Genomic DNA, 24511 nt, shown 5'->3' on the forward strand with positions numbered 1-24511 from the left:
CATTTTACAAAAAAAAGGCGAGGACATTTAATTTTCAGCTTTTTTTGTCTTGCAGCAGACAGAATAGTTTTTCATCCAGATGGTTTAACGCAGTGGTTCTCAGCCTGGGGGTTGGGACCCTCAAGAGGGTCGCAAGATAATTTCTGGGGGTCGCCAGATGGTTGCGGAGAAAAAAATAAAATAACATTTTAAAAATAAAATTATATTTTAGACTGGAGAATGGGTTTTACATTACATCGCCTGCACCAGTGATATAATTTGCCTCAGAATAGATTTTATTGAGTGTGTTTCTGAGAGTCGTGCGTGCACTTGAGTGTCTGACAGGGGATTTCCGGCGGGTCAGGGGGAGAGAAAGAGTCATGAAACGCATCAAAAACATTCAAACTGGAGGTGGTGACCCACACCTGATTATTTTGGGAGGTTGAGAACGACTGCTTCAACGATTCTGAAAACATCTTCAGAGCAGCAGTAAGTTGTTAAAGGACCTTCTTGATTTTCCAAACATCCCTGGTATAGAAAAGATGCTCACCTCTGTGACTTGAATACATGAGGCTCAAACTGAGGCTGACGGTTCCCGAGAGTAGCACAAGAGTGAGATCTTAGAAAACAACACTTCTTTATTGTTGTACAGTATGTAATCCTGGTAAAGTTTTTATGTAACAGCAGTCTTTAATAAAACATCTGAAACCCGACAGCCTCCAGTAGGGCGGACGGTTCGTTGACTCCCATCGGCCCTCCGCCCTCGACAGCTCAAAAGCAGGCACATTCCTCATGCAAAAAAAGCTGTGACATGCATTTAAACCCCTCCCACCCCCATCCCCAAACCCAGAGTAACCCGGATCAGAACTCCACAGACATCAGTGGGAGTTCTGCTCAGTGAATCTTTGTATTTCAGTGTCCAGGTCGTCCCCTCCCCTGCTCCCGTTACAGAAAATAGAAACCAGAAATCTGACTGTCTATATTACAGGTAACATGTGGCGCACAAAGCACCTCACCAAAGCAACAAAAAAACAAACATGTAGAGAAGTCCTGAGACCTCCATAGCAATGCAGCCTGGGTATTGTAGTTTCAGGGTTAGGCTGTTGTCTCGTACCAGCATACGAAGGGGTTGGAGATGATGAAACATGTGTGCGTGTTTAAGATATGTGTGTGTGTGTGTGTGTGTGTGCTACATAAGATTTGGGAAGGTGATATGCAGTTTGATGGTAAAACCTTCCTTCCCGGCTTGTTTCTGTTACATCTCCCAGACACGCACTATATTTCCCTCATTCGTCAACAAAAATAAATAAATTCACAGCCTGAATAAATAATATTTCAGATAAGTGTTCTCTGGAGGTGACGCTGACGCTGACGGCTTTCTATGTCAATTTTGATCCAAACGCTGCCTGTAATTAACAGGTGAAGGGAACTCTGTCTTTATATGGAGAAGGCACGAATGGCTGGATGGCTAAAGCTCAGGAGTGATGTGGGAGTTTGCTGTACAATCTGATTGGCTGGTTGTAAACAGTCATGATGGTGATAAACAGTTATATGTGGGTGCTGTTTATGATACTTTTTCCATATGTTTTGCTTTTATGTCTTTGGCACACAACCCAACCAACCGCTACCACAGACGTTTAGGTCCAGATAGAAGCACGTCTGCTCCTCTACATGCTCATCTATTGACTCCAGTGTGAACTTAAAAACTTCTTTTACAGGGAAAGAAAATGTGGACATTTTCTGTTAAAAGTTAAAGGGTAACTTTGGTATTTTTCAACCCTATTTTAAAACATTTTTTATGTCTAACTGACTAATAGGGACAACAATTTCTGAAACTGGTCCAGTATTGAGGGAGAGCGCTTTAGACAGCAGCTGCTCACGGGCTGCAATGTAATCCTATTGGGGCAAGTTGGCACCGTCATTTACGTCCACTATAAGTGCTCGTTTTTGCCGTGACGGGCTTTGATTGTTATTATAAGTGTCTGACATTATGGAAAGAGTCTCGCTCAAGAAGAAGTCTCGTTCTGAAATCTGGTGAGGTGACGTGTTGCCGGAAGACAACGGTGGAATAGTGGAATACATCCATGGAGGAAACGTGAGTGGCAGCCGGGCAGAGTTTGTTGTGTTGGAGCTTAGTGTCATCTAAAAGACTTTCAATGTCATGGCTGAATATTTAGATGATTTCCACAATGCGGATGAGTTCTTTGAATTCGATGGCCGTCCGTATATATTTGAGCCAGAGTATAGACTGTATATATATATATATAGATGGACGACGCGTCTCTACTTCCTCCCACTGTACAAAAATGAAGCCAAAATATCCCGGATACAGGAGCTGCCATCTTGAGATTTTGACGTCATTTGGAGCCAGTAGAGTCTGCACAGTGGTGATCGGGGGGCTTTGAGGTTGCACCCACACACCTGCCTGAGCCAATCACGAGCCGAGCTTGCTAGCGTGAGCCACCTAGCTGCTACGTTACGTACGCTACGTACATCACGGTAGCTGTTTGGTTAGAAAGACACAACACCTAACCATAATATCTCTATAACTACATTTATCATCAAATTGACACATGTTCTATTACACAGACTCGTGACGGTTATGTAAAGTTAACACTTGAACATACATCAGTGTGATAAGAACGACCTAAAATGACGGAAACCATCTTTGGGAAAAATGTATTGGACGTGTACTTTGACTTTTTAGTTTGATCCATGTCCCATCTGCTAACATGGAGGCGGGATTTATGACCTATACTGCAGCCAGCCACCAGGGGGCGATCAAGATGCTTTGGCTTCACTTTTGGGGAGCTGTCATGTCGTGCATCTTTATAAACAGTCTGTGAGCCAGAGTATACATATATTCAGATTTCACAACGAGACTTCTCCTTGAGCGGGACTTGGACACAATAACAAACAGAGAAAAGGTAAGAGAAGGTTTTATTTCTCTGTAGAGTCCTTTCCATAATGTTGTCAGATACTTATAATAACAATCTGAGCCTGTCTGTGGCAAAAACAAGCGCTTCTAGTGTACGTAACGTTACACTGACGCTTGTTTCGCGGCTGCCGGTTACAGCATTCTTCCTCAATACTGGACCAACTTCATAAATAGTTATCCCCATTAGTCACTTAGACACAAAAACATGGAAAATAGAGTCCAGGTTGAGTTAAAGTTATCCTTTAAAACCAATTCAAACTTCTTTTTATGTTTTGTTTTTTTTGTGCGAGCATGAATGATGGGCGTGTTTATGACTCTGAAGAGACGGCTGGATGTCAGCTGAGTGTTTTCCTCCCACCAGCCCAGAGGCAGATTTTAAATTTTTAAAAAACAATCCCACTGATGAAGCTCTCCAGGTGAGGTGACCTGACGTGACTGAGACTGAATGAAGAGTTTACATTCCCAGTCCCGGCTCGGACTATCTGGCTCGGGTTAAAGACTGAGATACGTGTGTGTGTGTGTGTGTGTTTGTGCCTGCCCTTTGAAGAGGAGGAGACATCCATACTGGGGTTTTAAAAAGCAACGTTGTATAATCGGTTAGCTGGAAAGAGCTAAATCAGGCTCCAGAGATCAATGGAACAATACAAAGAAGAGCTCTGGTCCTCTGTGTGTCCCAGTAGCCGCGGGGGGTCGACTGATGCTACTGAAGTCTTGATACTGTAAGACATTTTGTGCTGTTGTAGTTCTGTGGTTGATCAGTGTAGAAAAGAACTCCTTCACACTGATGATGCTGACAGCTGGCGTTGTATCTCGGCCTCCCAGGTGTGTTTACCTGTCAAATCACTTCCTGTGTGAAACGGACCAGCTGTCTGGTTCCCATTACATCATCCAGACGCCACTTTCCCCCGATCTGATCTCTGTTGTTCCCCATCTCCTTTCGTTCTCTGCTACTCTTTTAATGCTGGCTCCTACTCATCGATGAAGCTGATGTGCTCTGGTGAGGACTTCCCCTCCTCCACCTGCCGTCCCCACTCCTGCATCTCTAGCTCCTGGGGGTGGGTGACGGGTCGGGCCTCGACGTGGTGCAGCTGCGAGTTACACCACGGTGGAGCATCTCTCTGCCGTCTCCGTGCACTGACAAGGTCCAGAGACAAGGGTAAGGAGACGGTGGAGGGATGGAGGGAGACGGCGGGGGACACGGCGGGGGACACGAGAGGGACGGAAGGGGAAGGCCTCAGCCGGTGGTCTCCGGGGGAGGATGTGAGCGATGGGGGAGCGGAGCAGTGGGAGGACGGAGGAGGAGGAGGGGTGTCCTGGGAGGGCGGCGGGGGGAGCAGGCCTCTGCTGGAACAGCCGCCAGGTTGGGACGGGTGGGGGCCTTGGCAGGGGGAGAGGGACGGCGAGGAGCAGAGAGACATGGAGAAGGAGAGCGAGGGTGAAGGGGTGTGAGAGGCCAGAGGAGGCTGGTCCTGCAGCGAGGGCAAATATATCCCGTTACTGGAGGAAGCGTGGCGGCTTCGGAGGACGGGGGATCCCTCCGGAAGTCCTTCCTCCGGGGAGGGAAGGTTGTCACCTGGGGGTTTGGACGGGAGCGGCGGCGATGCTGGAGATGAATTAGGCCTTTGTGGTGAATGAGGAGTTGGGAGAAGGCATCCTGGCAAATCTGCACCCTCTATGTCTCCACTGTCCAACAGGGAATGAGTGTCAGGTCTCTGGAGGGAACACGGCGTGGCGGAGGGCGGCGGCATCGGACAGGTGCTCGTTGACTGCTGGCTGGCGCTGCTGGGAGGCGGGGTGAAATTTGGCATCATCAGGATTGGCGGCGGCACTGTTAGGAGGATGGGCCTAAGCAGGCGTGTCATTTCCTGCAGCTCCTGACTGAGCATGGAGACTTGTTTAGAGAGACTGGTCATCTGTTTGGTGAAGACAAACACAGCGTAAACAAATGAGGGTCAATCCATGCAAATGCTGTAACAAGTTTTTTGATGCTCAGGAGGATAATATCAAAATATCTGACAAAGTTAATCCTTATTTGTGTAAAACATAATCTGATACACACTCCGCAAGCATAATATTCACAGTCACATCATTTATTTTGATTATAGAGTGCATGCTCTGATCAGATAAAATATTAATATGAAAACACTGAAAGAGCTCCGCTAAAGCAGCATGATCCCTCTAAATCTGACATTTTAATAATAGAATTTAATTTAATTTCCATCTGGAACAAAACCTACACAGTGATGATAGGCTGTCCTGCTGATTCTGAATACATAAATCCCGAGAAGGTGTATTGGAGCTTTGCACAAGGATGCAAACTTCAGTGCGAAATGTTTAGTGAGTCAGACTTATCACCACTAAGTCATTTAAGACATTTAAATTGATCATGTTATGTTATATGTTATAGTCTATCTACAGGTGAGACACCATCACATCTTACCAGTGGTGGAAGTAATGGTACAACAACATTCAATAATCCCGCTTCCAGTAAGTAAAATTACACAAGTATTATCACAAAAATATACTTAAAGTATCAAAAGTAAAAGTAATTATTCTGCAGAATGAAAAGTGTTTGATAAATAGCCACATGATGGTGCTATAAATACCAAAAAAAAGCCCTTTGCATAAGTCAGTGGTTCCCAACGTTTGACCCCTTTTATATCATTGAGTAAACATATTTTATGGATATATCATATTATATTTGATGCACAACAAAGACATTACAGAAAAACTGATTAACTGTACAATTAACCCAAATAGTGAATGCAATAACTGCAGGAAGTTTGTGTAAAACGAGCGATTTGGATGCAATTTTGAGCAGATTATTTTCATTTTATTTTATATCTGTCTGCCCCATTTGACATGATCAGTGTTTGTACACACATATGTACTTATGTTATATTATGGATACCTTGTTCGTGTTTGGTTTCTTTTGGCTGTATGTTTGTTCATTTAGGAAGGAAGGAAGGAAATCTTATGTCTTATAAGCCCATAGGCCAATGGGTTGGGCTTCATCTGACACATGACACTAAAATAAAGGAATGTATAAACAAGCATCATCATCATCATCATCATCATCATGTAGTACTCACCTCCTCAGTCAGTTTAGACACACTCTGCTTGATCTCAGAGTGCTCCCGGAACCCTACACACAACACAACACAAATACAAACATTAATCTTCCAGAAAAAAACTTTTCTCTTCTAAGAGAGAGGCCAAATGCTGCTCTCTGTGTGTGCGTGTGCGTGTGCGTGTGCGTGTGCGTGTGCGTGTGCGTGTGCGTGTTACCTGCGAAAGGGGAGGGCGGTCCTGTCGGCGACATGCTGGGACTGAACTCAAACTTCTGTGATGAGGTGGAGTTGCTCTCTGTTTCAATGCCGTCCACGAATCTATGCAGAAAAAAAGGGATTAAAAGTAAGAGAAGGCTCAGAGGAGAGGAGTGTATATCAGCTGACGGAGCACTAATTAATTACAGTATGTATGTATATGTATTATGTATGTGTGTGTTGGTTGCTTCATTCACACATTAAAAACCTCCGCTGCTCAGCAGACAGGGTGTCATTAATCTCTGTGCACACATGGACACGTTTTACATGTACACACGTGCTACAGTGTAAAAACCCTCCAACTGCAGCCATGTGATCCAGCAGTACCCTACTGGTTACCATGGCAACCAGACACATGCTGCAGCATCACCTGCTGCTACTTCTTGTGTGTGTGTGTTTCATCACCTGGGGCTGAGTTCAGGCGGCGCGCTGCTGAAGCTGACCACCGGTATCTGCAGGGTGGCGGGGCGGCAGTGCTCGGAGGGGGCTCTGAAGGGCCTGGGCGGCAGGAGAGGGGAGCGCAGCGGCGAGTTGAGCCCTCTGCTGAGACGCAGCGGGGAGCGAGGAGCTCGGGACACCGAGTTCTGCTCCTCGTCGCCCTCCTCGTCCTCGCGGATCGACGGCAGCTTCTTCACCAAGCCGCCGTTGCTTTCCCAGTCCACCTGAGAGAGAAGAATAAGAGTTTGAATATAGACACACTGAAACCACCTGCTGTTATTGACGGAAACAGAGAGGTTAGCACAGTTGCATAAGGCTGTAACTAATGATTATTTTCATTGTTGATTAATCTGTTGATTATTTTCTTGAATAATTGATTAGTTGTTTGGTTATAAAATGTCAGAAAACGGTAAAAAAATGTCGATCAGTGTTTCCCAAAACCCAAGAGGACATCCTCAAATGATTTGTTTTGTCCACAACTCAAAGATTTTCAGTTTACTGTCATAGAGGAGTAAAGAAACCAGAAAATATTCACATTTAAGAAGCTGGAATCAGAGAATTTTGACTGTGTTTCTTATAAAATGACTCAAACCGATTATCAAAATAGCTGGGGATTAATTTGATAGTTGACAACTGTGATAGAAATTGTGTTATTAAAGGTTTACATGCATGTAATCTGAATGAAATGTCATCTTATTCTTTTTTGCAATCTTTAAGAAACAGATGTTGTAAACATCTATATCAGTGCAGAGCATGGGAAATGATTCAGTGTTATCAGTTCACCTTTATGTTAGTTTCCCTTTTGTTTAGATCCCCTGCGGTGGAGGATGTTGACAACTGGCACACAGAGGTGTTTGATGATTGTCTGTACGTCTTTATAAGGCTGAATGTAACTCATTGCAGGGCGCCATGTGTGCACACATTAAAGATCTTTATGTTTGATAGACACATATTGTGCATTCTGTTGTCTCTCTCTCTCTCATCACTAGACAGCAACGGATTTTAAGTTGCCATGACACAACTTATCGGTTAAACGTTGCATCACAGTGTTGGTACATAGAGCGTAGTGACATGGTTGTACCAGCGAGTGGCAGACAAACACAACAGTTTCTACCATTGAATGTTTGATGTACTGTACGCACACCACTTCAGTTCAACATACTCCCTCTTTAACAGAGAGCATCTATAAGGAAACACAGAGCACATCTCTTTACATACACAACGTACACAACAACAGGATAGTCCTTGATCAATCATCAGATTACTTTTATGAAGATTTTTGAGCACCTTTTTCTTTCAAAGTTGGAACATTTTAGTTGTTTAGTGTAGACAGATGTGATTCCTGCGTGTCTGAGTGGGTATTTCTTTTAGTGGTTTCAAATCAATTTCATTTTTTGGGACTTTTTTCCCCCCCTTTGTGTTATTATTATTATTATTATTATTACTACTGCTAGTTTTTTACAAGATAGATATAAGTCCTGGTGTACTATCCAAGATCTTGGTGAAAATGAAATATTGACTAGATGTATGAAGGTTTTATTTCTTTTCAAACTTTTTTTATTTCACCTTACTGCATCTAAAGTTTATGTTTTATCTTTTAGTATGATTTTATGATTTATTTTCTGGTGCTGCAATCTGTTTTGCTTTTGTGTCTATTACAACATACTGGGAATGAAATGTTGCTCATAAATAAATGAGAGAAAAGTGGGCACACATGCTGACGTTACAAATAAACTACTCAAAAAGGACTTCAGGAGTCTGAGCCAAACTTTTCCCGTCTCCCTCGAGGGATTGTGTCAGACGAGGAAAAATGTCAGAGAGAAATCAGAAAGAGAAAAAAAATGGAGGAGCGAATAGAAACAAGTTAAACTCCAATTATTTCTTATTTTTGTTTTGAGTGAATATTGTTTTTGACTCCGTCTTTGCCAGACTGCAAAAATAAGTCTGTCATGCTACATTTAATACAGACTGCTGCGTCTGACTTTTCCTCATCATCTTCCTCCGAGCACACACGCACACACACACACACACACACACACACACACACACACACACACACACACACACACACACACACACTCACGCACACACACACCCTCCCCCGGCAGTTCCACTCGTCCCATCAGCGATGTCCCTCCCTGCTTATGAATTGAATAATTCAGGCAGTCTTCAGTGTTGATGCCGGGTCGCTGAAACTTCCAGAAATGACTCGCTAAACAGAACAAGACTCTCAGCGACTCTCAGTCTGAGATTGAACCAGAAGAAGTCAAAAGTTCTGCACTAAAATAGACAACAGCACAAGATCCAGAGAAAACAAGAGCATAAAATAACTTTTTAATTCATCATGTAACGTGTAGTTGGATGCTTGGTGTGTATGAGTGAGTTAGTGTGACTTAAAGTTAATGAACATCCTATTTATTTTTATTTATTTATATTTATTCATTATTAATATTATTTATTTATTTTTATTTAAAATTTAAATATATTAAAAGATATATTATTTTATGTTTTATTTTGTAATGTTTATACACTTATTTTTTATTTTATTATTACTATTAAAATTATAATACATTTAAATGTATAATATATATTTTTTATTTTATAATGTTTATTTATTTATGATGTTTATTATTACTATAACAATTATATTGAATTTAAATAAATCATATTTTTGTATGTATTATATATACATATTATTGTATTTGTTATGGTTTAGGTTGTTGAGGTACTTTTTAAATAATAAAAAGAATGATTAATAAAAAAGGTTAATGAACGTCCTAAACTTCTTAAACTGCTTGTAACAGTTCATACAACTGTTCAGGTGTGTTTTTAATATACATTTGTAATAGAATTATCTCTGTATAATGCTCTTTCTCACTACCAGGATTGCAATATGGAATAAGGAATATTTGCAATATGTGTGTAAGAGGTCATTAAATCCTCCACATTCCCAGACGAAACCTTGAATCCTCAACGGTATCTTATAACATACAACAATAAAAGAGTGAGGAAGAGTCTATCTGCACTTAACCTACACATCAAACTAATTCATTACATCTACTTTATGAACAGCAGCTTTAAAGATTACAGTATAAATTGCCGTTCTCCTTCACCGACTTCAAAATAATAACATCACTCGTGCCCTGGAATGACTGGTGCAGTGAGTAATGAATATATTTCATATCTCATCATGCAGACAAGCCAACGCCCCTCCACTTTCCTTTTTCCCCTGCTCTCTCTCTCCTTTTAATCAAGTCTCTGTACTCCCTGCCTGCTCAGCATCCTCTCTCTCTCTCCTCCTCCTCCTCCTCCTCCTCCTCCATCTCCTTCTCCTCCTCCTCCTCCTCCCCCACTGCCCTCCTCTCAGCCGACCCCCCCTCCTGTGCCACCGTAATGTATTTATAGCTCTCTTGTTCTAATCTTAGCTCCTAGCTCGGGAGGAAACCAAGGAGCGCTCTGCGGTGCGGGGGCGTGATAAGTGTGCACTTGCCTCGTGTCGGCGTGCGCCTGTCTGTGTGTGAGAGTGCGTGGGCATGCTGAAGTTTCGCATCATGTATGCGTGAACGAGTCATGCAGAAGTCTGAGAGCATGTGAGTGGATGTATGTAAACTGTGAGTGTGTGTGTGCTTGTAAGGACAAGAATGAACAAAGAGCTTTTTTCTTGGTGTGTTTGTACAGTATGTGCAGGCAGTGTTGTTTCCCCCTGCCATGCTTCTGGTGCAGAAATTAAACAGCACAAAAACATGGGGTACCAAACATGCTGTAACACCCCCCTCTTTCTGTTTCAGTGCACCCAGTCGACTGGTTGTTCTTGCATTGTTTCGCCCAAAGCTCCAGAGGTCATGACAGTCAATCTGGAGCCTGTGAATCAGCAGGGACGCGGAGAACACACCCATCACTTAGAGGATGGATCTTTTGCATCTTTTTTTCTGACAAAACCTCTCCTTAACAAACCCTTTCCACATTTGGTACCCCAATTTTTCAATTCCCACTTCCTCTTTATCATCCTTTCTTGTGTTTTTTGTTGCATCCTCATTCATCCTCTGGGAGCGGAGGTGCTGTAATATCTGCAGGCTATTTTTTCCCCTATTTTCTCACAGTTTTTTATTACATACATATGCATAAACATGCTCTCCTGGGCTGCTGGTACCAGAAGGGTTCTGCATACATAACCAGGCCGGACATCTGCAGCCCCTGACCAAAGATATGGGCAGCAGCTTGTGCATCTGGAAACGACACACACTGATATGTGTGCACACACATTTGCACTCCGCTCACACTCTGCAGTTAGTGTGCCGTGCCCGGGAGAATCACACAGGACTGCAGTGGAAAAGGAGGAATTGAGAAAGAGCAGAAGAGAAAATGAGCCTCTCCTCCTCCTCCCCTTCATCTCTCCTCCTCCTCCCCCCATCTCTCTCTTCTCCTCGGCTGGCTGAGCTATTTATATCTAGCAGGATCCAATCTTAGCAGCAGCTGCGGGGGAGTCAGCCAGTCAGGGACAGCCCGTGCTTCCCCCCTGCACTATTTTTAGCAACAGGACAGCTTCAAACAGCAACACTGAGCTATTCTTGTCCCCGTGTTTTGCTCCCTCTGCTGCCGCTGCACCAGCCAGAGGCACAGGCTGCGTGTTTGTGTGTTTGATGGCAGTAGTTAAGAGAAAGTACTTCAGGGCTCGGCTTGTCAAAATTGGGATGCGTGCACAGATGTGTGCGTGTGCTTTAAAGTACAGTGGTGGAGAGATCATGCACAGCTTTTATCCATGAAACCCCTCTCAAGGTGTCTCTCAGGCCATTAACACCAAATAAAATGTCATTTTCGATTTGTACTTTGGAGGCTGAACATGGAGAGGTGTGACTGACCTGGTGGGTTTTATCCATCACTAAAAAATATTTACTCAGCTTCTTGTTTTTACAAAATCCTTTTATAACAAGATATCTTTCATGTTATTATGACATATCCTCGTTATTACCAGGCGTCAACCTCCGATTCTGAAAAGTAAGGCCGATGCTGAAGTGCCTTCAACTTGCATTCTTTCTAATAGCCTGCAGGGGGCGACTCCTCTGGTTGCAAAAAGAAGTGTGATTGTATAGAAGTCTATGAGAAAATGAACCTCCTTCTCACTTGATTTATTACCTCAGTAAACATTGTAAACATGAGTTTATGGTCTCAATCACTAGTTTCAAGTCTTCTTCAACACAGCATGATGTTCATTTAGTAAATGATGGTCCCATTTAGAGTCTAATAGACCATAAAGCAGGGGATGTTTTAGGGCGTGGCTACCTTGTGATTGACAGGTCGCTACCACGGCGTTGTCCGGTCTGGGGGTTGTCCGTGTTTTCGTCTTAGAACTTGAACTCTTTCACAGTGTGTTTTCATGTCATGGAAGTTAATTATAACCTGTTGGTTGCCTAAAAACGTCTTATTCAGTGTTCGGTTGTACTTAGCTCCACCCTCTTGTGTCACTTCTGGTTGCAAAAAACCAAGATAACGACGACCAAAATGCTGAATTCGAGGCTTAAGTACGGCAGTCCACAAACGAAAGTTTTAATGCGGCTATGCCTATGGCATGTAAGGGATAATATGTAGTGAGCCGGTCATTGTTGTAAAATAAACCCAGATAGCGCGACTCTGATGCGAAGTGGAGGCGTCTTACATCTCCCTGAAGGGGTTTATTTCACAACAATGACCGACTAGCTGTTCATAATTCCGCTTATTACATGGCTACTTACTTAAGAAATCAATAATTTGTCCCAAAAACGGTCCGCCATAGTCCAACATCAGAACTGCACCCATAGCAACGGTCTGTTATACATAGCAACGGTCTGCTATTAGGAAATAACAGACTGTAGAACGCTGTGATTGACCAATCGCAATCAAGTATTCAACAAAGCCATGTAGTAATCATAAATATACACTATCTACAGACAGTCCTGATTCCCCCTGCAGACCTTTCTTTGACCCTTTACTGGAACATTTTTGTCGACCCAGTCCCCACCTGCAGCCACATTAGCCTGTAAATACCTCCCCGAACTACCCGGTTTTGATAAAGTGATAAAAAATGTCTTCCTAGTCCTCAGAACTGGATGAAGTTGGGTTGATATTTACATGATGCAAGATTTATATGATTTTTGCAATTAAAAATGTTTTGTTTAAATTTTCTGATTCCCACTTTCCTGACACAAAGTCCAACAACCCTTTAATCCACTGGCAAACCCATGGCCACAAAGGGGCCGTCTAATCTGTTCAATTAAATTAAAAATACTTAATTTGTCCCTTAAGGAGCAATTCGAAGCCAGAGTGTTTGCAAAAACACAAAAAAACAATCCCAACAATCCAATCCCAACTCTTAAATCTGTGATATTACTCACATCAGCCCCGTGGCCCTCTCGCAGGTTGTACGTGAGGTCGTGCTGGATCTCGCTGATGAACTTCTGGGCGTACTCGGGGTAGAGCCGGAGGACCTCGCGGAGGCCCTTCAGGCTGATGTACTGCAGGTCGCAGTAGGTCAGGGCCTTGACGTTGGCGTTGGTCTTAATCACCTGCTCCTTCGTCAGGTAGTCGGAGCCAATCAGATCTCCTTTACCTGCAAAACACAAACAGACACGTTTATGTCTTTGAAGCAGTAAATCAGAGAGAGCGTATTTTCACTAGCTGTCTTCCTGAACGTCAGAGTTAGCTCACAGTATCTGTATTACTGCAGTAACAAGAGTCCCTGGGTAGTTTTCTGACAATAAAACACTTAAAGTATCCCACTGAATACTAGCCCTGTTGTATATCTCCTGTTAGCTTGGTCCCAGACCTATGAACAAACAAAGAGAACAAAGAAACACTCCTAAGTTGCTTTATAGGAAATGTATATCCACTTCTTTTTCCCTCTTGTAATTGGTCTCCTGTGAGTCCTCCAACTTAACGGATGGGCTATACTAGATTGCTGTAATACTTCTTTAATATAAGTATAAATGGACATCAGAGAGATGTTTTTTTCTGGCTCTCCTTCAGCCACTCTGCAAATCCATCGACACATCTGTACAGATGATAATTTCCATCTACTATTTTGTTTCAGGTAATTTGAGTGTATTATTTTGAGAACCGAGATGAGGAGTGAGAGTGTTTTGTCATTAAATGTAAAGGAGAGAAACTGGTGTCAGTTTCACACAACAACTAAACGACTGGGAGAAACAAATCTGGGTGTTACTGAAGACACCAACAGTGCTGCTCAGGGTATTAATCAGCCTCTTTATTCTTCATCAGTATGTAACAACACGTTCTCATCCCAACTCGTTACATACTGACGCTTTGTCAGACCCCTCGTCGTCCCTTCTCAGTCGCAATAAACATGTGCTTAATGTTGAGAATTAAACATTAAGCAAAACATGGTTGAGCTTAAAATTACTACGTTTGTACAGTGAAAATGTGACTTGACATTGTGAAGACCGGACATGAACGATCAGCTGATTATAAAGTGAAAGTTCAACGTAACACACGGGACACAAACAGCGGTCTCCTGGATGAAAGCCCTGTGTTTGTTGGACCCGTCCACCTCCCCTCCTGTCTCTTTCGTTCTTTAAACTACCACAACACTTTCTCTGAGCGTTTACTGTTGCCGCAGATGGCTTTACATTGTAGGTAAAGGAAAGCCCAGTGTGTCTCCTACTGCCGCTCAAAGGTGCCTTGTGTGGCGGTATTGAACGTCGACGAACGTGACAAAGCATTGGTATTTGACGCCCTGGGAATGAGAATGAGCTGTATGTAACTATGAAGTTACATGTTGTTGCGTGTTGGGCTGCAGTTTGCCATGTTATGATTTGAGCATATTTTTTTATGCTAAAAGCAGTACCTGTGAGGGTTTCTGGACAATATCTGTCAGTGTTTTGTGTTGTTAATTGATTTCCAATAATAAATATATCTACAAACCTTTGAATGAAGCAGCATATTTTATCCACTGTGCGATTAATCTGCGATTGTGTTTATTTTAATCGATTGACAGCCCTAAAAATAATGTATTAAATTCCTTTATGAGGCTTTTGACAGACAGAGCCTGCTGCAGTATTAGGGGGAAAAAAGGGAAAAAGTGGAACAAAGACTGCGTTGGGGCGGCACAGCCACACAGCTGAGAACAGAAGCTCGAGGACAAGAAAGAGGGGGCTGGAGAAAAACACTCAGGAACAGAGGCAAGATGGAGGGAGGCAGGGCCGGGTGGGGCAGAGGCGAGCTGGGACCTAAAATGGGTGATGGGAGTGTGGAGGAGGACTGCAAAGAGGGAGGGTGGGAAAATGACGGAAACAAGGGAAAGACAGGTGAGATTGAAGAGGGACACAGTGAGGGGGTGGCTGCAGACTGGCATGGGCTGACTGAGGAGAAATGGATGGGCGGGGTGAGAAAGCGAGGGGGAAGGTGAGAGGTGGGGGCGAGCAACAGATGCCGCCGAACACGGCCCTTTACCGAACCTCCGAACCTCAAACCACTTCCACATCCTGCGGTCCAACAGTCGTCTGCACCCTCATTTCTTAACCCCCCCATCTGTGCTTCTACTTAATCTGGCACGTTGGGCTCGTCACATGCTCTGTCTGTTTCCTTTATCTTTTTCACATCACTCACACTTCTGCGCCTCCACTTGTTTATCATTCCCACACCACAGTTCAGCTCCAATTGTCTTTTGTCACACGGATGATGGGTGGTGGCGGCGGAGCCGAGAGCGACAGCGAGCGTCAGGGAGCTCATCATCACAGCAGAATGTTAAACCGAGCGGGAGGTGAACACTTGAAAGCGACATTTAAGAGCGTGTATTTGTCTGGTCCTCAAAGTGTCTGAGTATACGTGAAAGAGACGAGGGCAGCTTGTGAAAGAAGCTTGTTTTATCAATGTTAACGTCCTTGCTTGCTTTTGAATGTGAAGTGTCTTTTGAAAAATGACATGTTGGGAAGCACAGCAGCTGTATTAAAGGCCTAATGGGGGCACCATTATGGAGTCTACCTTTACAGACCTCATCCAGCGATGCAAACTAATTAGGACAGCTCGGGCTAGCAGGGGGTGTAATGAAATATGAGGTCATTTTTACTTGTGTCACACACCATTAATTTAATGCTACGTAATACATCCCTCCATACCGTACACTGATTTAGTGTGATGGTCAAAGTAAAGGTCAGTTTAAGATCAAAATTTACAGGCTGATGTCAGCGTTTTAACGACATTTGCAGAAAATTAGTCTTGCTGCTCGTTTGCCCAACAGGTGTCTGCATCATGCATGGAAGAAAATGTTTTATATAGCTGTTACAAATGACATTTTGAGCGGACTTACGTCCAGTGGGCAGTCATTTCAATTTTCTGATGTAGAAGAGAAAGAGCAGCACTACAGCCAGCGAATACCAGCTGCAGCCAGGCGGCAACCTCCGGGTCTGAGAAGTGAAGCCAACGCTGAAGTGTCTTAAACTTGCATTCTCTCTAACAGCCAGCATGGGGCGACTCCTCTGGTTGCAAAAAGAAGTCTGATTGTATAGAAGTCTATGAGAAAATGAGCCTACTTCTCACTTGATTTATTACCTCAGTAAACACTGTAAACATGAGTTTATGGTCTCAATCTCTAGTTTCAAGTCTTCTTCAATACAGCATGATGTTCATTTAGTAAATTATGGTCCCATTTAGAGTCAAATAGACCATAAAGCAGGGGATGCTTTAGGGCGTGGCTACCTTGTGATTGACAGGTCGCTACCACGGCGTTGTCTGGTCTGGGAGTTGTCCGTGTTTACATCTTACAACTTTAACCCTTTCACAGAGTGTTTTCACTTCATCAATTTTAACTGTAACATTTTGGTCGCCTAAAAATGTCTTATTCAGCGTTCGGTTGTACTTAGCTCCACCCTCTCGTGTCCCTTCTGGTTGCAAAAAAACAAGATGGTGACAGCCAAAAACCAAAACTATGTTTCAATTTGGGTTCTTACGTACTTACACCTGCTATCTTGAGTGCATAAGTGGGTTATTTATTCGTCTGAATTGAATTACTGCCGATACGGCGTGATGTCCGTGGCTGACTATCACCAGCTGATCAACTGAGCTTTCTGTGAGTGCACAACAGCTCTGTGCGATTTGAGACAACACTACACTGTTGAAATTCACGCACTACACAATAACATAGTGTGAACAGTGTACTGTGAGCGCTGTGAATTGAGACACAGCTCAAGATGGCCAAAAACCAAGATTGCGACGGCCAAAATGCCGAACTCAGGGTTTCAAAACGGTAGTCAACAAACCAATGGGTGACGTCATGGTGACTACGTCCACTTCTTATATACAGTAAATGACTGCAGCCTACGAAATGTAAAAAAAAAAATATTGTGGATAGCACAAGTTGCACCTCTGTGATGTTTTCCATTTTTTTTTTGGTGGAAATAATCAATTTCAGTCATTTAATCGTGACATTGTTGTTCCCATGTTACTATCTCTGCGGAGGAGGAGAGGTTCAGCTCCACTAACTCCAAATGATTTGGCTGGTAACTGCCTGGTGCATGTGTGTGTGTGTGTGTGTGTGTGTTCAAATTTCAGAATTTGTTAACATCACATGATGTGCAAAATGTCTTCGGCCGTGACTCTAATTGACTAAATGCGTCGTTGCACTTTAACACTCAGATCTGTTTGGTCAGACTGGCCATCAGCTGGAAATAAACCTCTTTAAACATGAGCACGGGCCCAGTATAATTCCTGGAAGAACGCTGTAGATGCAGGTTCTTGGTAAAGGTCACGATGGGCTGCACCATGTGAAGAGCTCCCCGGGTTCTGCAGGGCTCTGCTCGATCCACACTTCAGCATTAATAATCAAGGTGCTTTAATAATGTAAAATCTATTCATTATTAATACCAGCACAGCACCGCAGTCTGTCTATTGATGAGTGCGTGTATGTGTGTCACATGATCAAGATCAAATATTGGCCGGGGGCTTGGCATTTGGAGATAAATGCACTTCATCACACACACATTCACACACACTGATCGGCACACTGGCACACAGGTACGGACCATTAATTCAATACATCTTGACCTTTTCAGTAAGTGACTTTTAAGACACATACATCTGTCGTTGCCACACAGACACACAAATCCTCCCCCTTTTCTCCCTCACATCTCCGTCCATCACTTTGTCTATTACACATTCACACAAACACACCTCGGGAAAGCTCGCCCCGTTTTGCTGGATTAGTGTTGCCGAGGCTTTGAAGCACATCCAGAGGAAATTAGATTTCAGCCTGGGAGACAGCCAACTAAAGAAATTATTCTAAGCTGTTGTCACAGGTGCGACATCGTGTCTGACCACACAATTTCCAATTTGCTAGATTTCTTTCAGTGTTAGGTCTTTAGCTTTTACTGCTAATCGTTGGTTGATTCAGATTTCTTTTCTTACAATGCGTTGTTTGTCTGCAAACATAATTACCTCACAAAATGGAACATCTGAAGCTGCAGTGATTAGCTTCTAGCCATCAAGAGAGTGTTATGTAAACTCCATTCACTCTGTTTAGACAGATTACTAATGCAGATTTGCAGCATTTTTTTTTTATTACCAAAATTCATATTATATACATTCATGTTCCCCATCAGAATGAATTGTAATAACTGTGGTGATCCCGGCACTTGAGGTCAAAATAAGGTCAAATTTTAATTTGGTTTATGACCAAATACTTGGAAAAACAAAGGACATTCCCATCAGCCTCAGCTGTATGTTGTGTTTAGTGCTAATTAGCAACTAAATAACCAAACTAAGATAATGAACACAGTAAACATAGGCTACCTGCTAAACATCAGCATGTTGTCACTGTGAGCATGTCAGCATGCTGATGTTAGCATTTAGCTCAAAGAACTGCTGTGCCAAAATACACCCTCACAGAGCTGCTAGCATGACTGTAGACCATAGACTGTATATAAGAGGTGGACGTTGTCACTGTGATGTTAACCATTGGTTTGTGGACGGGGATTTTGAAGCCTCACGTTCGTCATTTTGGCCGTCGCAATCTTTTTTTTTTGCAACCAGAAGTGACACAAGAGAGTGGAGCTAAGTACAACTGAACACTGAATAAGACGTTTTTAGGCGACCAAACAGGTTATAATTAACTTTCATGACATGAAAACAAACTGTTAAAGAGTTAAAGTTCTAAGAGGAAAACACGGACAACTCCCAGACCGGACAACGCCGTGGTAGCGACCTGTCGATCACAAGGTAGCCACGCCCTAAAGCATCCCCTGCTTTATGGTCTATTAGACTCTAAATGGGACCATAATTTACTAAATGAACATCATGCTGTATTGAAGAAGACTTGAAACTAGCGATTGAGACCATAAACTCATGTTTACAATGTTTACTGAGGTAATAAATCAAGTGAGAAGTAGGCTCATTTTCTCATAGACTTCTATACAATCAGACTTCTTTTTTGCAACCAGAGGAGTCGCCCCCTGCTGGCTGTAAGAACGGATGCAAGTTTAAGGCACTTCTGCATTGGCTTCACTTTTCAGACCCGGAGGTTGCCCACTGCTGCAGACTCTGAGACTTGTTGATAAAATGGGTTGTTGAGGTGTAATTTTTTGATGCTGTGAGCATCGCATGCAAAATGTCATTCCAAATTCACTCACCTTCATTGTTTTGGGCTGGCTGAAGAAGTTTTAGACAGATATCTAAAAAATGCCAAACTATCTGCTTGATTTGATAACACTATTAAGTGAGGAAACATGTTTTTGCTCTATAACGACGTCACCTATCTTTGCCTTTTGTTCTAGTTATAGTCCCAGCGGTCGCTCGAGGGCTTTGTCACTTAAAAGTAAACATATTTGCTGAAATGAAGTGCAACTGTGACAAGAAAAGATGGAGCAGAACAAAAGAAAAAATGTCTCTTTAATTAATGAATCTGATAGAGCGAATGCAGTACGACTTGTATTGAAGCATAGAAATTATGTAATGTGTTGCTGGTAGTTGTGATATTCGTCGGCTGTGGTAAAAGCGGCCGTGCAGAGCTCAACTCTCTGGTTGTTCCTCCCACACACTGTCTGCAAATCAGTCCTGTTTAATATTAGGCTTCAGTGGAACACAACTCCGCCTTCACATCTCCAGAGACCCATGTGAGTGAAGACATACTGTATGATCACACCATTTCACAAATACCAGAGCACACACACACACACACAAACACACACTCAAAGTGCGTTCAGAAGATCTCACCATTTGTGGGTGTTTGACGTATTAACCTGCAGAAGCAGAGCGGGGGTTTCTGGCACAACTTCACCTACTTCCAAGGTGCACGGAGAAGTCAAAATGTCTGAAGAGGTCAAAACTCCAGCAACAGTTTAGGTGGCTAAAATACTTTTTTTCCCTGCTGCTCCCAGCCGTTTTACCTCTCCGTCAGACAGCCCTTTCCGACAGGGAACTGAAGCCGTTATATCGCTCTCTCCAAAGCCACCAGACTCCATTCATAAAAGCAGTAATTTTACCTCAGAGTATACATACAACCCCACTTAAAAAAATCTGAACTAACCCTTTCAGTTATTTCTATACTTACTGTAGCAGAGCTAACTTTGACTCAGCTAGTGCTAGCGTTCACATTATTCCTATCCTTATTGATTAGTTTTGATTAGCTTACTTTGGTAACCTACGTCACGGCTTTTTGCAACGGCTGAGTCAGCGTTTCCAGACCTTCAAAAAGTACTACAATACTACTGTTTACTGATATTACTGCAGTAACAAAGTCCTTCTTACGCCACACAACAAGCCTGGATACCACAACATGCCTGGAAATACATACATAAAATGATAAATTTATCATGGCAGAAGGTGGAAAAAGCACTTTTGTTGGCAGAGACAGCAAAAGAGGGTGAACAAGTATTATAAAAAAGTTTATATTTTAAGTTTTGTTTTAGATAAATTATATTTTATTACATTTTTAATCATCTAAGTCAGTTTTAATACTGCCAGAGTCTCTCTTATTTTGGTAATGACTGAGGTAACATTTTAAACCAACCATAAGATTTCCTGTTGGCGGCGGTATCTAGTTACAAAAAAACACAACTGCAAGCCGCCCACAAACCATCTCCTTCATCCAGAACAGAGTACTAATTACAGCTGCTGGCTGCCAGCGAAGAAATATTTTGAAAGCTTCCAGCTCCGATGAGTTGAGCTCATACTGTAAAACAACACGGATTTGTTTTTGTGGCACCTTCATTCATTTTCCGAGACACCTCACTGCTTTCCAGGACACGTTATTTTTGGTGTATTTTAAAGATGTTTCTATGTTTGCAAGTTTTCTCGGACGTGTGTGAACGCTGATAGTTGCATTTACTGATGAACATAAACATTGTGTGCATAAATTGTTCTTGGATAAGATATTGTATTCTGCTCACACAGGCTCATAAAGAAAGACACAAGCATTTAAACACACTCTCATAACTTAAAGGGACAGTGTGTAGGATTTAGTGGCATCTAGTGGTGTGGTTGCAGATTGCAACCAACTGAGTACCCCTGCGCTCATATTCCTCACTTTCCAACACTGCGGTAACGTGAGCCGCCAAGTGCAAAACCGTGGTAACGCCATTCGCCTCGCTCAGAGGCCATCCTTTCCGTAACAACACTACTTTAGGAGCAACAGAAGTCAGACAGCGTCTCGCTAGAGCCAGTGATGGGTTTGTCAGTTCGGACTCCGTGAAGAGGACCCGCTCCCTATGTAGATATGAAGGGCTCATTCTAAGCTAACGAAAACAACGATTCTTAGTTTCAGGTAACAAATTTCAAGGTCTAGTTACTGAACATCTTGTTTAACATCTTTATTATTATTGAAGGAGAGATACTGCAGGTCCTTCCTTCCTGCTTCTGTCAGACTGAATAATCAACACTTCTCCCAGTAGACTGAACATACCAGAAACTGACAATTCACTCCTTCATGTGCAACATCAATGTATACTATACTGTGCTATATCAATATTTCATATGTGCAAATGTAAACTCAACCATTCAGTCTGTCTTTTTTTTTTTTTTTCCTGTTTACTTATTATATCTTCACTGTTTACTTTAATACTGTTTACTTACTTATAAGGTTGGCCGATATGACCAAAATCTTCTATCACGATATAGGTCATTTCATATTTCGATAACGATATATATTACGATATAGCATGTGTTCTGGTATTTCAATAAATAAATAGTAAATAACCACATGGTAAAGCCTATTTTTGTATACTCCTGTGTGAATTAAATACTTGAAGTACTGAGTATTTTCTCATTTTAAGAACTTAAGTGCAAAATGCAAAATACCATTTTTTGGGCTTCGAAGGTTTGGCGAGAAATATTCAAAGGTACTTAAAGCTTCGGGACAGCGCCGCTGCACAAACAAACACCTCTACACACAACAAACAGCAATATCCGTCTGAGAATAACTAATAATAATACATTTTGAATATGAATAATGTAGGATTATTCCTTATTACATGGGCTATTTTGGGATTTATATATTATTAATACATACTTATATATAAAAAAATAAAAAAACAAAGCATTCGAATACTCGTTTGGAGGTTTATTACCATGACAACGGTCAAAGCTTCAAAGCTTTATTATATCTTGTTTTGTTTTTATACTGATGCCTGCAAATGTACTACTAATAAAGGTTCATCTTATCAGCAGATGGAGTTTACTCAGTTGACTGAAAGGTCTGGAAATGTTCCAGGAAGTGTATTACAGTATGTGCTAAGAATTATTTTGTTTTTGTCGAACGTAACATCCTTTTCCCTCCAAATCTCCTCTGATGAAGTGTGACTTTTTTATGATTTTTTTCCTAAACTACTTGGTGTTTTAGTTGAGCAGTGAATTTGAGGAGCAAAATTAGTGTTTATTGATATGAAAATGTGATTCTATACTATACTATACTGTGTAGAATATCTGCAGAATGTATATATGATGCCTGAGGAGCGAAAAGTGCTGAAAGCCTGCTGGGTATTCCACCCTCATCTGGTTCTCCTGTATTCATACTATCTGCATCACAAACAAGAGACGGCACTGCTTACAAATATCCTCATTCATTCATTCGTCTCCTTCTCATCATCTATACGCTGCCATATGTGAGGTCTGATAGTAAGGCGTCCTACACCTCTATTCACTCTGGATGGAGGGATTATAGTGTATAGCTCACAGGCTCAACACTGTGGGAAGCTTTGACTCCGTGTGTGTGCGCGTGTCAAGTCTGGTGATAACTCTTTAAAGCAGCAGAGCACAAACAACAGGTCTTTATCAGCTCTGCCTCAGCCCTGCCTCCCCTGTTGTTCCACTGATACACACACACATCTGTCCTTCCTCCTCCTTGTCTTTGTCTCCCATATCACCCTAATTTCCACTCAAATCCAGATCAAGTCGCTCTTCAGGTCTGATTGGATGAAACCAAAACCCATCACTGAGGATTTATTTCAACTGTAATCACTGAACTGAGAGATGATCTCTCAGTCCGCACTTCATTAACACCATTTGATATCCAACAGACACACATTCGCCCGCTTCATACCGGAGTGTTTTTCAAATTAACGATTCTCACCTCCATTAACTGTCCCGCAGATCGTCTCACATCCTCTCATTAAGTCTCAGTTTGACAGGTAAATTGTCTATCAAATCTACGGGGGTACTGTGTAGTTTTCATCTGATTCTGTACCACAAATTGACACATAATTTCCCTCAAATAATAAATAGACCACCCATTTCACTCTAATTAGGTAAGCAGCATGCTATTCTGCAATCCAACAATCAGCTAAAGCCATTTCATTATCAGCTTTTGTTCCCGTATCGTCATTAATTTGTGGTGATTTGGGGAAACAAAAAGTAAACTAACTCAAATATTAAAGGCGAAACAGACTATGTTGTTGGAGTTATTTCAGATTTTAGTTTGGCTCAGAACACACCCCATATAATAAATGGATATAAATAGAGGCAAATAAATAGAAAAAGGAAGCAAAACATCCAATCAGTGGGCAACCTCCGGTTCAAAAAAGTGAAGCCAATGCTGAAGTACCTTTAACCTGCATTCTTTCTAACAGCCAGCAGGGGGCGACTCCTCTGGTTGCAAAAAGAAGTCTGATTGTATAGAAGTCTATGAGAAAATGAGCCTACTTCTCACTTGATTTATTACCTCAGTAAACATTGTAAACACGAGTTTATGGTCTCAATCGCTAGTTTCAAGTCTTCTTCAAAACAGCATGATGTTCATTTAGTAAATGATGGTCCCATTTAGAGTCAAATAGACCATAAAGCAGGGGATGCTTTAGGGCGGGGCTACCTTGTGAGTGACAGGTCGCTACCATGTCGGTCTGGGCTCGTGTCACTTCAGGTTTCCAAAACAACAAGATGGCAACGGCCAAAATGCTGAACTTGAGGCTTCAGTCCACAAACCATTGGAAGACGTCATGGTGACTACGTCCACGTTTTTATATCAATCTATGTTCTTAACAAGCACACACTCTCAGCGTTCACACCTACTGCCAGTATTCCAATCAGTGGCGTAAGGTAGTTATGATGGGACCTAGTGCACGCTAATCATTAGTTATAAATGGGGATGCACCAAATCCAGTAGTGATATCGGGCCAATATTGACTCAGGGGGGAGGCGGATGGGTCCAACAATCACAAGGCTTTCATCCAGGAGACCGCTGTTCGTGTCCTGTGCGTTAAGTTTCACTTTCACTTTACAATCAGCTGATTGTTCAAGTCCCATGTTCACAACGTTCAGAGTCATTTTCACTGTACAAACATAGTCATTTTAAGCCCAACCATGTATTTCTTTCCTAAACCTAACTAAGTGGTTTTGTTGCCTGAAACTAAGTTTCTTG

At 42.3% G+C, this 24511-nt stretch overlaps 1 protein-coding gene across 2 annotated transcripts in view; it reads right to left on the reverse strand.

Annotated features, from left to right (window-relative positions):
* Positions 1–2745: 2745 nt before the first annotated feature.
* kcnh3 (potassium voltage-gated channel, subfamily H (eag-related), member 3) overlaps positions 2746–24511 on the reverse strand; it is a 159499-nt gene continuing 137733 nt past the window's right edge. For both annotated transcript variants that reach the window (XM_074657691.1, XM_074657690.1), the window contains exons 11-15: positions 13050–13264; positions 6649–6905; positions 6206–6306; positions 6010–6062; positions 2746–4830 (exon numbers count right to left, since the gene is read on the reverse strand). In XM_074657691.1, the coding sequence (XP_074513792.1) occupies positions 3886–4830; positions 6010–6062; positions 6206–6306; positions 6649–6905; positions 13050–13264 (1571 nt within the window). In that variant the 3' untranslated portion in view covers positions 2746–3885. The remainder of the gene's footprint in view (positions 4831–6009; positions 6063–6205; positions 6307–6648; positions 6906–13049; positions 13265–24511) is intronic.

Source organism: Sebastes fasciatus, chromosome 14, assembly GCF_043250625.1.
Source record: "Sebastes fasciatus isolate fSebFas1 chromosome 14, fSebFas1.pri, whole genome shotgun sequence".
NCBI lineage: Eukaryota > Metazoa > Chordata > Actinopteri > Perciformes > Sebastidae > Sebastes > Sebastes fasciatus.